General features: G+C 45.9%; 1 protein-coding gene across 1 annotated transcript in view; it reads left to right on the top strand.

The window, feature by feature from the left end:
- The window catches only part of ALK (anaplastic lymphoma receptor tyrosine kinase), a 702002-nt gene that overhangs the window by 217190 nt on the left and 470481 nt on the right, over positions 1-14331 (top strand). Inside the window, exon 3 of the mRNA XM_012652436.1 lies at positions 1231-1395. Within this exon, the coding sequence (XP_012507890.1) occupies positions 1231-1395 (165 nt within the window). The remainder of the gene's footprint in view (positions 1-1230; positions 1396-14331) is intronic.

The raw sequence follows: 14331 nt of genomic DNA, 5'->3' as shown, positions 1-14331 counted from the left end.
TTGTATTTGAGAAACTTGAGACCGAGAGAGGTGAAGTGACTTGTTCAAAGTCCCCAGCAAATCAGTGACAGAGCGGGGACTGGAGCCCAGCTTTCCCCAGGTGCTTGTTTCTGGAACGTTCTCGTCCATAAATCCTTCGTTTTACAGATGAGCAAACCAAAGTCTGCACATGAGAAGCCACTGGCCAAGCCTGGATCCAAACCAAATTCCCCACATTCCCTGTCCCTGTCTATCACGTTATCTCCTTTTTCAAATCCCCACGGCTGGGAAGAGAGGGTAAGATAAAAGGTGGCCGACTGATTCGCATTTTGGCACTTCTTCTCTTAATCATCAGTGAGCTCTGGGAGACTACCATATGCTTTGGGTAACAGACAGTGAGCAAGGAGGGGAAAGAGAAGCTGGGGACCCTGAAAGTGGGAAAAAGAGTGATTAGGCACAAGGGCGATTCCCCCAGAGAAGCCTCTGCAAAAACCGTAAATGTTCCAGGACGCAGCCCCTTCTTGCTGCCCTGTCTTCTCCTTCCCCGTGACCTTCCCGAGCCCCTCCCGAGGAGAGAAGAAACCCCGATTCACTATCACAGCCTCGGCCTCTCCCCTGGAGGCGAGGTCGAAGGGTAGTTGTAGGGCTGGTGAAAGAGGACTGTGGCCGCAACTCGGTTCCCTCTGGCCTTTCTCAGCCAGACTAGACAGGGCCTGAGTAGGGTTTTCTCTGAGCACCAACTATGGACCAGGCTCATTTTTATGCATAATATGTTTTACCACCAGCTCTCACAGCAAACTCAAGAGGAAATTCTCATCCCAATGTGCAGGCGGGGAAATTTAGGGCCAGAGAGGTTCGTTTTCCTGCCTGGAGTCACCCAGCTGGTAAATGTCAGAGTCAGACTTGGACGCAGACCTTTCGGGTTGCTCAGGCAGGCTCTGCCCTCCGCACCCTAGGCCCTCTCCGTGTCTCCAGGCCACCTTGTGATGCACAGCTGCTTCCCAGCCAACCTGCTAGCTCTTTTTTTTTCCTTTCTTTAACCTGCCTTCTCTGAGGACACCTCCCATCGTGTGAATTATAGAAAGGACACGTTTTATTCTCTTAGTCCTCTAAGAGTTGACAAATGGCCTCTCTGGACAGGGTGGAGGTTGTAGGTGAAATGAAAGCCAGCCTTCTGGAGTGGAGGGGTGGGGACCGGAAGGCCCTATTTGAGAAACAGTTTGTTCCACTGACCCTGGGCTGCCGTTGCAGGTCTGGAGTGCAGCTTTGACTTCCCCTGCGAGCTGGAATATTCCCCTCCACTGCACGACCTCAAGAACCAGAGCTGGTCTTGGCGCCACGTTCCCTCGGAGGAGGCCTCCCAGATGGACTTGCTGGACGGGCCCGAGGCAGAGCGTTCCAAGGAGATGCCCAGAGGTAAGGGTGGAGGCCTCTGGAAGTGTCCTGGGTGGGCCAGGACCAGGCTGGAATGCCTATCTCTGTTTGAAATGATGAGATTTCCTCACCCCTGTTCTTCCCTGTTTCCCTTGAAACTGGCTCTTAATATTTGCACCCCTATGTAGCTTCTTGGGCCACACGAGGAAGGGGAGGATGCAAGTCCAATTTCAAGATCAGCCTGACTCTTTACTCTTTTACCAAGTAATAGAAATAGGATTTCATAACTCTCTTCCATGCAGGCTTCCCAATGTAAGATGTAGGAAAAAGTGCCAATCTGTTAGTCCATTTGAAATGAGGTTGCCAGGTAAAACATGAGATACCCTGTTAAATTTGAATTTCAGATGAACAACAAATAATTTTTTAGTATATGTCTCATGTGATATCATTAGAACACACTTATACTAAAAACTATTCCAATTATACTAAAAAGTTCAAATGTAATCGAGTGTCCTGCATTTTCATTTGCTAAATCTGGGAATCCGAATTTGGAAGGTATTGTAGAACTGGTTAAATGTTTGTTGCAAAGCCATTCATGAATATTCAGACTGCGTGTTTGCTTCACACGGGGCTTCCAGTAGTCCCGAGCTGTTTATGAACATCCTCTTCTGAATTATCAGGGCTGGAAAAAGTAGGCTCTGAGTGAGTAGTGGGTGTTTGTTAAATATTTGCTCAGTTTTTAGGAGAGGGACATGGAGGCACTAGGCCCTAGTCCAGCCTCAGGTCTCTCTGGGTCAAACCTTAGGGCTCCCAATTTCCTAGACCTGGAAAACTCTACTGACCCAAGATTGACAGCCTATGTTTCTGGTTTTTAGGAAGAGGTAATAACTGAAATGGCAATGGGCTTACCAGACATTCAGTTTGCAAAGCGCTTCCAACTTTACTATTTCACTGGATTTCAATGTTATAAGGGAGGCAGGGCAGATGAGAGAAAACTAGGACTCAGAGAGGGGGAGTGACTGGCCCAAGATCACACAGCCTGTGTGTGTGGGTCTGGGTCTAGATGCCTGTTGTGATGAGTCCTAGACAAAGACACTTTTTACCATGTCATGCATCTGTCTTTGTAGCAAGTAGTGGCCAGAGCCTGCTCTGTGGCCAAATTCTTGGAGGGTGATGATCTCAAGCTCGTGCTACCAGGGAGTACAGTAGGGACAGGGCTCTGGTAGGCTGACGGGGGAGGGCGGAGGTGGCCCAACAACAGCCACTGCTCTCAGGCTCGCACACCAGCCTCTACCTGTTGCAACAGAACAGTGAGACAGATGCCTTTCCTTCCTACACACTTTCCTGTGCTGATCTTTTCTGTTATTATGGTTCCCTTGAGATTTCTTGACCTTGATTTGTATTTTAAGCTGCATTCACCTAGATACCAGTATGTATTATAGGGTATGTGTGTGGATAGATGAGTAGCTCTTAACCCGATAGCACCTCGGAATCTTCAGGGGAACTTATCAAAAGTACTGTCTACACCCCATAGCCTGAGATTCTGATTCAGTAGATCTGAGATGGAGCCTAGGAATCTGTATATTTTATTTTATTTTATTTTTTTGAGACAGAGTCTCACTCTTTTGCGCAGGCTAGAGTGAGTGCCGTGACGTCAGCCTAGCTCACAGCAACCTCACAATCCTTCTGCCTCAGCCTCCCAAGTAGCTGGGACTACAGGCATGCACCACCATGCCCAGCTAATTTTTTCTATATATTTTTCGTTGTCCGATTAATTTCTTTCTATTTTTAGTAGAGACGGGGTCTCGCTCTTGCTCAGGCTGGCCTTGAACTCCTGAGCTCAAACAATCCGCGTGCCTCGGCCTCCCAGAGTGCTAGGATTACAGGCATGAGCCACCACGCCCGGCCGAAATCTGTATATTTTAAAGTTTTATTAGGAAAGCTAGCATGATAAAAAATGTAGATATAACATATATGCATAGATTAGAGATTACGATAAACTGACACCTGCGTTTTCACCGCCAAGCTTGAGAATTTGAATGTTATCAGTCCTTTTACAGCCTCTTCTGCCCCCACCTAGAGCACAAGCTTCTCCCTACCCTCCCAGGTAACCACTCTCCTGTATTTTGTGTTCCACCTTCATTTGCTCTTCTTTAAGGCCTTAACACCTACGGTTATACCCCCAAACAACATATGGATTAGGTGTGTATGTTTGCAACCTTTTATATAAACGGAATCATACTTTTTTGATTTGTCCATTTGATACATGTAGCTGGGGTTCATTTGTTTTTGGTACTACATTGAATCCACTGTGTGAAAATACTGCAATTTATCTCTTCTACTGTCTCCCATCCAAGTACTAACCAGGCCTGACCCTGCTTAGCTTCCCAGATCAGATGAGATCAGGAGCATTCAGGGTGATATGGCCATAGATAATCTCTTCTACTGTCATTGAGCATTTGAGTTGTGTCTGGGTTCCTGCTATTACCATCAACACTATGGTAAGAATTTTTGTACATCTCTCTTGGTGCACATGTCTAAGAGCTTCTGAGTCTAAAGCATATAACTAAGAGTGGAACTGCTGAGTCAGAAGGCCAGTGTATCTTCCATTTCATTAGGTGATGCCAATCTATTTTCCAAAGTGGTTGTACCAATTTATGCTCCCACTGGTGGCCTATTAGTATTCTTCCCATGGTTACATCCTTATCAATATCTGGTATCATCAGACTTTATCATTTGTGTCCATCTGGTGAATGAAAGATAGTGTCTCATTGTAGCTTCAACTTCCCTGGAAGCTGTTGTGTTTTATTTTTTATAAGTTTCTCAGGTGGTTCTGAGTCCGAGTTAGGCTTGCTGCACTGTTGACATGGACCACTTGCACACTTGCTCCCATTCAGCCACCCCTAGGGATGTCTCTGAATTCTAGGACCCAACCTCTAGAAACATGTATTTTTGGTCAAGGTAGATTTTTTTTTAAGAATTTATATTCTAGGGATTGAATTGTGATTACAGTTCAGTGAGATCAAGAGAGAGGGATAAGTGGCAATTTTGTTCTTTTGCATTCCACTGACTTTGTGGAATCAGACATTATAACTCTGAAATTCGATGCTTTAAAAAAAATTTTTAAATGGTGCCAATAAATTGTGCATTCCATTCTCTGACCTGTTTCTCCTCCTCCGCCCTCTACCTTGTGATCTCTGGCCCACGTGTGTTACGATGACTGCTAGGAGAAAACAAATAAGAAGAGGAAGAGGAGGGAAGGAAGGAAAAACTAAATATTCACTTCTTAGTGTTCCTTAGTGGAACTTAGTGTGGAAACATAGTGATACCTTGGTGTTTTTGCAAAGCAGCGTGCCAAGGGTCAGTACATGCATTGAATGAAACCTATTCCCATTAGATGGATCAGTTGAGACTGGAATATCCAATTTTTAAGCAAATGTTGTCCAACTCTCATCTCTCCGGAAGGTCGTTGCTCTTACCACGAGGTAGTAGGTAGCATCACTGTGGATGATGGCATGAACAACCACAGCAGAATCCACTGTGGACACACCAGTCTCCTTTACCAAGCTCTGTGGTGAACAAGCACATCCAAATATAACTTGGAGGAGCCTCACCACTATTGGAAACTCGTGCTTATTTCTCTGGGGTCAAAGGGAGGGATCTATACTCACACGGCGTTGATAAGTTGTAGACACAGTGGGGCTGGCCTCCCAGCCATTGCAGGGACTCCCCGCCCCCATAGTGACACCTTTTCAGTAATGGGTCTCTCATCACTTTTTGAGTCAATTCATTACATCACTGCTTGTTCCGTGAAGTAGGGCTGTTTCTCATGAAACAGGCTGATGTAATAATGTCCCTTGGCCTTCAAAGAAAGAGATGAGGGTTCAGGAGAAAACGACAAGCCCACTCTGCACAGTGGTGAAGCAAGAAGCCACCTTCCAATCCCAACTCCCAAATCTTTAGCGTCAGTTTCTCTGTCGTGTTGGCAGAAAGGATGCTGGTGGTGAGGAGGAGGAGGGGTGATGAGGTGGCCTTTGGGGTAGGGCAGTCCCTGTTTTGTTTTGGTTTTTTAACTCAGCATTTATTGGTGGGATGGTATTTAGACTAGATTGCAATATTTCTTGTCAGGGGATATAGAAGGGCCAGCAAAAGGCGGCGAGATAATACCAATCATAGATAATGAACTGTAAGAGTATAAATTCTGAATGATTTTAATTTACGGCCTCTGTCACTGAGGATAATAAGGGAGATACAATTCAGAGCAGCAAGATAATAAAGAGTGATCATTTTGATGGAACACAATATTATAAATTAATAAAATCTTGAGGAACCATCAGGTTGAGGTATTTGGTGACTTTTTAAGAAGTGTCAGGGGCATGTTTGATGTCTACTCCTTCCGGCATTTTGGAATGCAGTCAAGGGAACATGATTTTCTTCTCCAGCAAGACAAGATTTTGCTCTTTAGCATGGACCTTTGCTGAGAAGTGGAAAACACAACACATTATCAGCCCCGCCCCAAGCCCCCAGCCCAGCCTCTCATGCCCATGCACACACAGGAAGAATGGGTGTAGACTCTGCGGTGAGAAGCTTCACATTCTTCCTGTGTCAACTCAATTCTCTTCTGATGCTCCGATTCCCAAGTTTGTGCTTTGTTTTGTTCTGCTTTTGGTGGAAGGTCTGGCTGGAGCACTGCTACTGAGATTCTTCTGTTCATCAAGATGGCTTCGTTTTCAAAAGATTGAAAAGCACTGTCGTGGAGCCCGTGATGGCTAAGGTGGCTTCCACACGTGGCCAGGGGATGGTAGGTGCCGAATGGAGTCATTCAACCTTCTGAGCCACTCCTGCTGTGTCCTTTAGTGTTAGTTTCCTGTGGCTGCTTTAGCCAATTCTTACAAACTGGGTGGCTTAACACAATAGAAATTTATTCTCTCCTAGTTCTGGAAGCCAAGAGTGGGAAGTCAAAGTGTCGGCAGGGTTGGTACCGTCTGTAGGCTCCAAAGGAGAATCCATTCCAGGCCTCTCTCATAGCTTCTGGCGGTTGCTGGCAATCTTGGTGTTCCTTAGCATATAGATGTATCGCCCCAACCTCTGCCTCCACCATCACATGGCTTTATCCTCATGGATCTGCCTCAAATCTGTCTCTTACAGGGACACGTGTTATTAGTTGTAAGGCCCACCGTAAGTCCAGCATGATCTCATCTCAGGATGCTTAATAACATCTGCAAATACCCTATTTTCAAATAAGGGCATCTTCAGGAGGACTAAGGGTCAGGATTTGGACATATCTTTTGGTCGCTATTCAAACCACTATACCTCGATTTTCCCCACCTTGTTTCTGGGTTGGTATGTGGATCCCCTGCACCTGGGGGCTGTGGGTTCTCAGCCCCTTCAGGAAGTCTGATGAGACAGGTTCCGAGGAGTCCAGATTAATACCACAATTTCTCGTCCTTCCTCCAATTCCTTCCCCCACTCTAGAATTTTAAATTCTTTAAAAAGCCCTTAAACACCTCTCAAGTGGACTCCGACCCAGGAGTAACAGGAACCTGGGCCACCTTTTGAGCTGCAGGTGCAGGTTTGGTGGAAAAGTTCTCTCAACATACAGCCCCCTTTGCAGCCATAGTCACTGCAGGATACAGCTAAGTGGCTGAGTTGGCTCTGAGTCTCACCTCTGACTCTTGACCTTTGGAGTTGTTGACAGGCAACTGGAGTGATAAAGGTCTGCCCAGCACTTCCCCGTTCACCCAGTGAAACTCGGTGCCGGGCACCCATTTCTGCCTGCAGCCTTCATTCCCTGACTGTCTGGGATCTCTGATACATGCCTGTGAATGGTTTGCAACTCTTTCTGGAGAGCACGCTCCACAGATGAGGAAGGGGAGGAGGTGTCCTCGTGGTTGAGGACAGGCTGTCATTAAGATGGAGACAGGAGGACCTTCAGGGCTGGAGAATCACTGAGCTTTATCCTGAAAGCACCGCCCTCATCCCTGCCCTGCACCACTGCAAAGTGAAATGTGCTACTGCCAGCTTCGAGTCCCATATTTACAGCCCACAGGGTTCAGTGGTCACCCTTAAGGTCACCTGGTTAATGGGAGTCAATAATTGCACACTTCACTTTGTCTGTAGGAGCAGCCTTTAGCAAAGACCTCTGGTTTTACAAGGATGTCGATGCTAGGGGAGCAGTCAAGAGAGGTAAGCAAACTAGAATAAAAGGAAAATGAAATTGGAGTGACTAGTGGTACACACACACACATACACATGCACACATACCCCAGGACAGAACAATGCTCCTTTCTTCTCACTTGTTCCAAACTGGATGATCCAAACTAGGGCTATCCATGCCGAGTATCTACAGGCTCTGCCTCCCCCCGGCTCCCTTCCCTTGCTGCTCTGTCCATGGGCAAGTTTCCACTTTAAGGCAATGGTTTCTAAACTTTATTTTATTGTATGTCCCATTTGTAAAATATTTTTAAGCATGTGCTCCTACTGTGTTATATTCATCAATTATGGGCATGTATGTGTATTTAATTGTATAATATTTATTATTAATAGAAAAGCATAAATTTCTTTCTTTTCAAGATAAAAATAAATATATTATAGCCACACTTTGGAGACCACTGTAGGACACCTGGTCTTCTATAAATGGACTCAGACTTTCTGGTTCACTGAGGCATCTCACCCTGGCCCAGGGGTTATTGATGTCTCTGACCCTTTTTCTAGTCCCTTAAAGAACTTCTTGGGGCAGGTTTCTTGCCTCCCAGAACGTGGGCTTGCTTGCCAGGTATTCCTTCACCTGGAAGGCTGCACAGCCCACTGTTCTCTTTTAAGTCCCAAAGACCTTTATCTTCTTTTCTCAGAATCTACATGGTTAGGAGAGGAAAGAAATAACTTCTCAGGTAAGTACTATTAACAATTCTAACTCTCAAAAGTCAAAAGATATCTTTACAGAAATTCTTGTTTCCATTTCCGTTGACGTACCTAAGGTACCAGGTTGCAATATTTCCTACTGGCTTATCTAAAAAACTATGTCGATAATATTTATGATAGTAAAAAAACTAGAAATAATTTAAATGCCCCCAAATAAGGAATCTATTAAATAAATAAAATATAGTATACCTAAAATAGTATGCCACCATTATACTTATGCTATGTAAAACTCTTTAATAATATGGGCAAATATTCAAGGCCTATTATTAGGTTTCAAAAAAAACCAAGTTAAACAATGTGTATAATAGAAATTGTTTATGAAACAAAAGCTACATATGTATATAAAGCAAAAAGTCTGTAAGGAAATATAGTAGAAGTTATTTCTAGACGACTGAATTATCAGTGATTTTCATTTTCATCTGTGCTTTTGCTATTTTCAAACTTGAGTCCATGAACATGCATTGCTTTTATAATAAGATAAAACATGCTGTTATTTTTTAACACAAAGGGATCAAAAATTCTCATTTGAAATTGCATTCTATTGAATTATGTTAGACTTTTGGGGAAAAGAGCTGTTAACTATTTTATGACATAACAACAACTAAAAAAGCTCAACCCAGAATCTTGGCTGGGGGGCAGCAGACAAGCAGACAGACAAGGAAGTTGTCTGCCTGCCCAGGGTACAGCACGGTCATTGGCAGCTGGCATCAGCTCACAAGCCCAGAGTACCCCACCCCCACTGGCTTTCTGCTTAGTTTATTCTCAAAGGGTAGGAAGGGGTAATTGAGGCAAACAAATACGTAGTAGGTTCTGGAATATATCCAGGGACCAAGTGCAGCATATGAATAAGAGTGGCAGGAACACACCCACTCCAGTTCAATCTTCACTGCTACAGACTCACCAGCGGGCTCTGGGTGCTCATGCTTCCACTTGAGCTTGACTCCTCATCACACTAAGGTCACTGGGTAGCTATAGAGCCTCTCATCCCTGACCTTCCTCTGGAACTCACCGAGAAAGGCCACATTCATTCTCTGGTTCTGGTTGTAGAAACATGTCCCTTATCTCCCAAGCAATGAGGTCCTTCAGCCTCAGATCCTGACCCTTGAGCAATCACATCAACAAGCTGTGATTTGTGATTCTTTCCTCCTAATGCAAATCTGGGACTAAACTGGCAGCTGGAGCTTGGGCTCCAGAGAGGGACTTTGTAGGGTAGGGGTTTCCAGTGAAGTAAGACTCCCTTTCCCATCAGGGGGGGCCTCTCCCAGGCTGTTGCCTCCTCTGCTTCCTAGGGGTTCCCCTCTTCCTGGGAAGGAGTGGGTTATGGATGCCTGGTGAACACGCTACCCCTCCTGAACTGAAGCTTATGGCCCTGCACACAGGGCACTGGGGAGCTGAGCATGTGCAGCGGAGCTCGGGGAGCAGGGCCTGGCTCCCATCCCAGCTCTGCCATCACAGGCATCACTGTACCTCTCGGGGTCTTGGGTTCCTCATCTGTAAAGGTTACACTACATGGTCAATAAGGCCGTTTCCTGCTCTGCTGTAAGACAGGTAGGCATATCCAATACAAATGATGGCCAAATACCCAGCATCAAATCTGTGAGGCACAGAAACACCCCCTAGCCTCTCAGTCCCGCCTAGGGAGAGGGACCTACTCCCCAAGGCTTGGCTGCAGTTTCTGGAATCTGAACTGCCCTGTGACCCAGGTCACCCTTTGGACCCCAGCACTGAGATGGGAGCATTGCCTCTAGAAACCCATGTGGCACTGGGGGAGCAAAGAGAAACTCCTCACCCCTGAAAGCAGCTGCACTGGTCAGGTGAGCTCCTTGGGGCCAGGGAGCCTGAGGAGAGATCACAGCATAGCGCTAGAGACTAGTGTGATCAGCAACATAACCACACTGCAAGATGTCCCGATCCCCTGTGAAGGTGTTTCCTTACAGGGCAAAAGGGACTTTGCAGATGAGCTTACCCTGGATGACTGGGTTGGCCCAGTGGAATCTCGGGGGTCCTGATGAGTGAGAGGGAGGCAGGAGCATCTGAGTAAGAGCAGGAGTGTGAGGATGGAAGCACAGGTCGGTCGCAGAGAGACAGATGTAAGGATGCTCCCCTGCTGGCTTGGAAGACAGAGGGAGAAGCCATGAGAGCAGGAATGCAGGTGGCCTCTAGGAGCTGGGAAGAAAAAGAACAAGGATTCTTCCCAGAATCTCATCCAGAGGGAACGTATCGCCACCAATCAACCCATTTTGGACTTCTGACCCCTAGAACTGCAAGATAATAAATTTGTGCTGTGTTAAGCCACTGAGTTTCTGGCAGCAGTGGGAAACTAACACAGCTGGTCTTGACCAACTCAGGTGGAAAGTGATACGCTCTTGGGCCAGGGCCAGAGCTGACATGGCACCACGCTGGAAGGGGCAGGGCCTGCAGGCCTGACTGGGCCTTAAAGACAAACTGACTTTAGTTATTGTGGGTGTCCAATGAGTTCTTGTCCCCTCCACTGTGATGAGAATAAACATCTCTGTGGACCAGAAACAAAACAGAAATATCTGTCTTCAGCAGGAGCTGACACCAGAAATAGGCAGGTGTGTCTGGGAGTTTAGCTCATGTGAGGCCAAACTCTTGAAAGCCTCCAGGGAGAGCCCGGAGAAGGCATGTTGCTAGAAATGGTGGGTCTGGAGTGAGACGACGATTTCCCCTGTGGTGGGAGCCCAAAGGAGGCTGGGACAGCTGCCCAGGGTGCAGTTTCTATGAGGCTCCAGTCTGGGGTGGCCATGAAACCACACACACAGGGCCTGGGGCAAGCTGCCAGTGGCTCAGGAGTGAGCCCTGTGTCCCGTCCCAGATGGAACAGGCAGAAGCTACAGACTGCAAAGTGCTTGCCCAGCCACGGCCATATTTGATTCTCACAGCACAGCAAGATGGGTATTATCAGCATCTCTAACTCACAGATGCCAAACCAAGGCTAATTCATAAGCTTCAAAGAGAGGAAATGGGGACTTTCTCATTTATTGCAATTTCCCAAGAGCCTAGTCCAAGGTATAGTACAAAATAGGCATTCATTAAATATTTCTTGACCTATCATTAGATGCTTGGAGAGATGAAGTAAGTGGCTCTGACCTCCAAAGCCAGCGTATGGCAGAGTCAGATCTTGAATTCCAGTTTTCAAACACTGACTCTCATGTTCTTGCCATTATACCAGAGTCTTCCTAAAGCACAACGTTTCCCAGGCCTCCTCCTTTGCAGGACTCTCCCCATCAGATGTCTGGCAGTGCCTTCAGAAGTTCAGGGCATCGCACACATGCCAGTGACGCTGGGGTGTCTCACTCTATTCTGTGACACAACCAAATTATACCCACTGTGTGTCTGGAAGTGCAGCATCTTCAGAGTAGTCTTGAGAAGCCCACTGCCAACTGTGTCTTCTTCGCAGATGGCCAGGGTGATGGGTGCTGCCCAAGGCAGTCACAGCCTAAACCTCGCCGTCCATCCAGGCCACATGGTGTGCAATCTGTGTGAGAAAGTGGAATCAGATCGCCGCAAGCAGCTAAGCTGTTTTCAGCGCCCTGGCTTTTTAGAAATAGAAGGAACTCAGTGCAGAGCTCAACCATGGGCTGACACGTAACCTCAGGCCTCGGTTTCTTAATTGGAGAATCGAGTGAGTGGAACAAGATAGTCTGTATAAGTATGTGGAGCTGTCTTTTTTATTTCCTTACTTCCCCTTATTAAGAAGCTTTTATTAGTGTTATCTAGATTTTTTAGCCTCACTGATTTCTATATATCAAATAATTCAGATAAGACACATCCTAAAGAAATATGGACTCTGTTTAAGCAAAGCCATGAACCACTCTAAATTTATGCTTGGAGAGATTTGAAGGAAAGCCAGGACCTTGCAAAGAAGAATAAAATACAATTCTCTCGAAGAGGGATAACTACAGTATGATTCTACTTAGAGTGGAAAAATAATCCTTATTCAAGATGGAGAACGACTGGTTCAGTGCAAGTTAGAGATCTGGGGGTCATTTTACCTCTGTGGCTCCCTTTCCTGACTTGTTATAAAAATCAATTGAAATAATGCATAAGAGACCCTTATGTAATCGGGAAAATGACGTAGCAGAGTGACATGTAGCCCATCTGACAGCAGTCATCCCAGCCAGAGCTGCCCGAAACAAATGGCTCTGCTCAGTCTTTTTTATTTATTTATTTATTTATTTATTTATTTTGAGACAGAGTCTTGCTCTGTCGCCTGGGCTACAGTGCCACGGCATCAGCCTAGCTCACAGCAACCTCAAACTCCTGGGCTTAAGCGATCCTTCTGCCTCAGCCTCCTAAGTAGCTGGAACTGCAGGCATGCACCACGATGCCCGGCTAATTTTTTCTATATATATTTTTAGTTGTCCAGATAATTTCTTTCTATTTTTAGTAGAGACGGGATCTCGCTCTTGTTCAGGCTGGTCTCGAACTCCTGACCTCAAGGGATCCTCCTGCCTTGGCCTCCCAGAGTGCTAGGATTACAGGTGTGAGCCACCACTGCCAGCCTGCTCAGTCTTGATTTAAGAATCTTGACCCTACAAAACAGGAGGCTAATTTGACCCAAGTATCTGTACAACATATCTAGGGGTATTTTAAAACTCAGGAATTTTGGACATGACAAAGAATGTGCTGAGAATGACTGAGCCTTCACCTGAGACAGCAACCATGCACATTTACAAATGGGATTGCAGCCAGCTCTAAAGAATGCATGGGGGTTCAGAGCCCAGTGTCCAGCTCTTTCTGCAAAGGGACTGGTGAGAACCTTCAGCCTAGATTGTAGTCCGTGCTATTCCCATCTCATGCATTGTGATCTACTTTGATTCTCTCCACTTCTTGCTTTAGAACTCTCAGTACTGATTGCTAGTCATGCGTAATCAAAGCACATTTGTTGGGTATTGGGTCTTTCTTAGTTGATTTTTATGGAAGCTGTTATTATTTGGAAATACAAGAAGTGCTAGGTTTTCTTGTTAATTAAACCAGTTGCATACATAGTGAGGCAGCTCCTTGTGCATCTGTTCGGGAGTACCCTGACCTGCACTTGTGTTGTCTTTGGCAACTTTCTTCTCTCTGTTGTGATCAGCATTGTCTGTACGTGGAGGCAATGGGAGAGGTATTTGAAATATTTTGCTGGGAATAAGGAATTATTGCAAGGTGACTAGAATGAGAATGGTCTTCTGGTTGTACAGTGCCATGGCACTAAAGTAGATAGACATTAAATTCACTTCTTCAACAATGCTTGGGTTGTCCCTGCTTAATCCTCTCATCTCCAATGTTGCTCTGCTACACAAATATTATTGTATTTATATATTACATTTATAATATAAAGTATAATTTCTTTGATTAAATACTCTGCCTCTACTAAGAACTCTTTTCCTCATTTATTAACGCTGCATGTGTTAAGGTATCCATCCTGTCACAGTGCGTACTCAGGAGTCCAGCATGAGTGAGCCCAGTACAGCCACTGCCATCCCTCCCATGTCCAAGCTCTTAAAACCCAGATTATACCCTATTTGGAGCCTTTAACTATAAATTAGGCCAAGAGCACTGAGAATATTAAAAAAAAAATAGAGCCATCAAAATAATCAATGCCTCCAAAGTGAGGATTTTGGAGAAGGCAAGAGTCTCAGTGGCTTTGGGTCGGCAGTCCTAGAGGTCACCCGTAACTGTCAGCCCTCGTGGAAGCGCTTCGCTCCTTTCTCTCACTGTTGCCGTCTGTTGCTTTTCCTTCTCTCTTCTATCCCTGTGTCCTCTGCTCCTCTTCCCTCCTCAATCTCTTTCCCCTCAAGAGCCTGACGCAGACTTCCCATCCATAACTCTTTTTTTTTTTATTTCAGCATATTATGGGGTACAGATGTCTAGGTTACGTGTGTTGCCCCTGGTTTCCACCCCCCACCCAAGTCCGTGCTTCAAATATGTCCATCCTTCGGGCAGTGCGCATTGCACTCCTTGTGCATACAAACACCCGTCCCCTCCTCCCTCCTCCCCCCTCCTCCTGCCGCCCTCCCCCTTCCCCAGCATCCAATAGATGTTGTTCTG

Source organism: Propithecus coquereli, unplaced genomic scaffold, assembly GCF_000956105.1.
Source record: "Propithecus coquereli isolate 6110/MARCELLA unplaced genomic scaffold, Pcoq_1.0 Scaffold39, whole genome shotgun sequence".
In the NCBI taxonomy this organism is placed as follows: Eukaryota; Metazoa; Chordata; class Mammalia; order Primates; family Indriidae; genus Propithecus; species Propithecus coquereli.
This window is presented reverse-complemented; position numbering and strand designations above follow the sequence as displayed.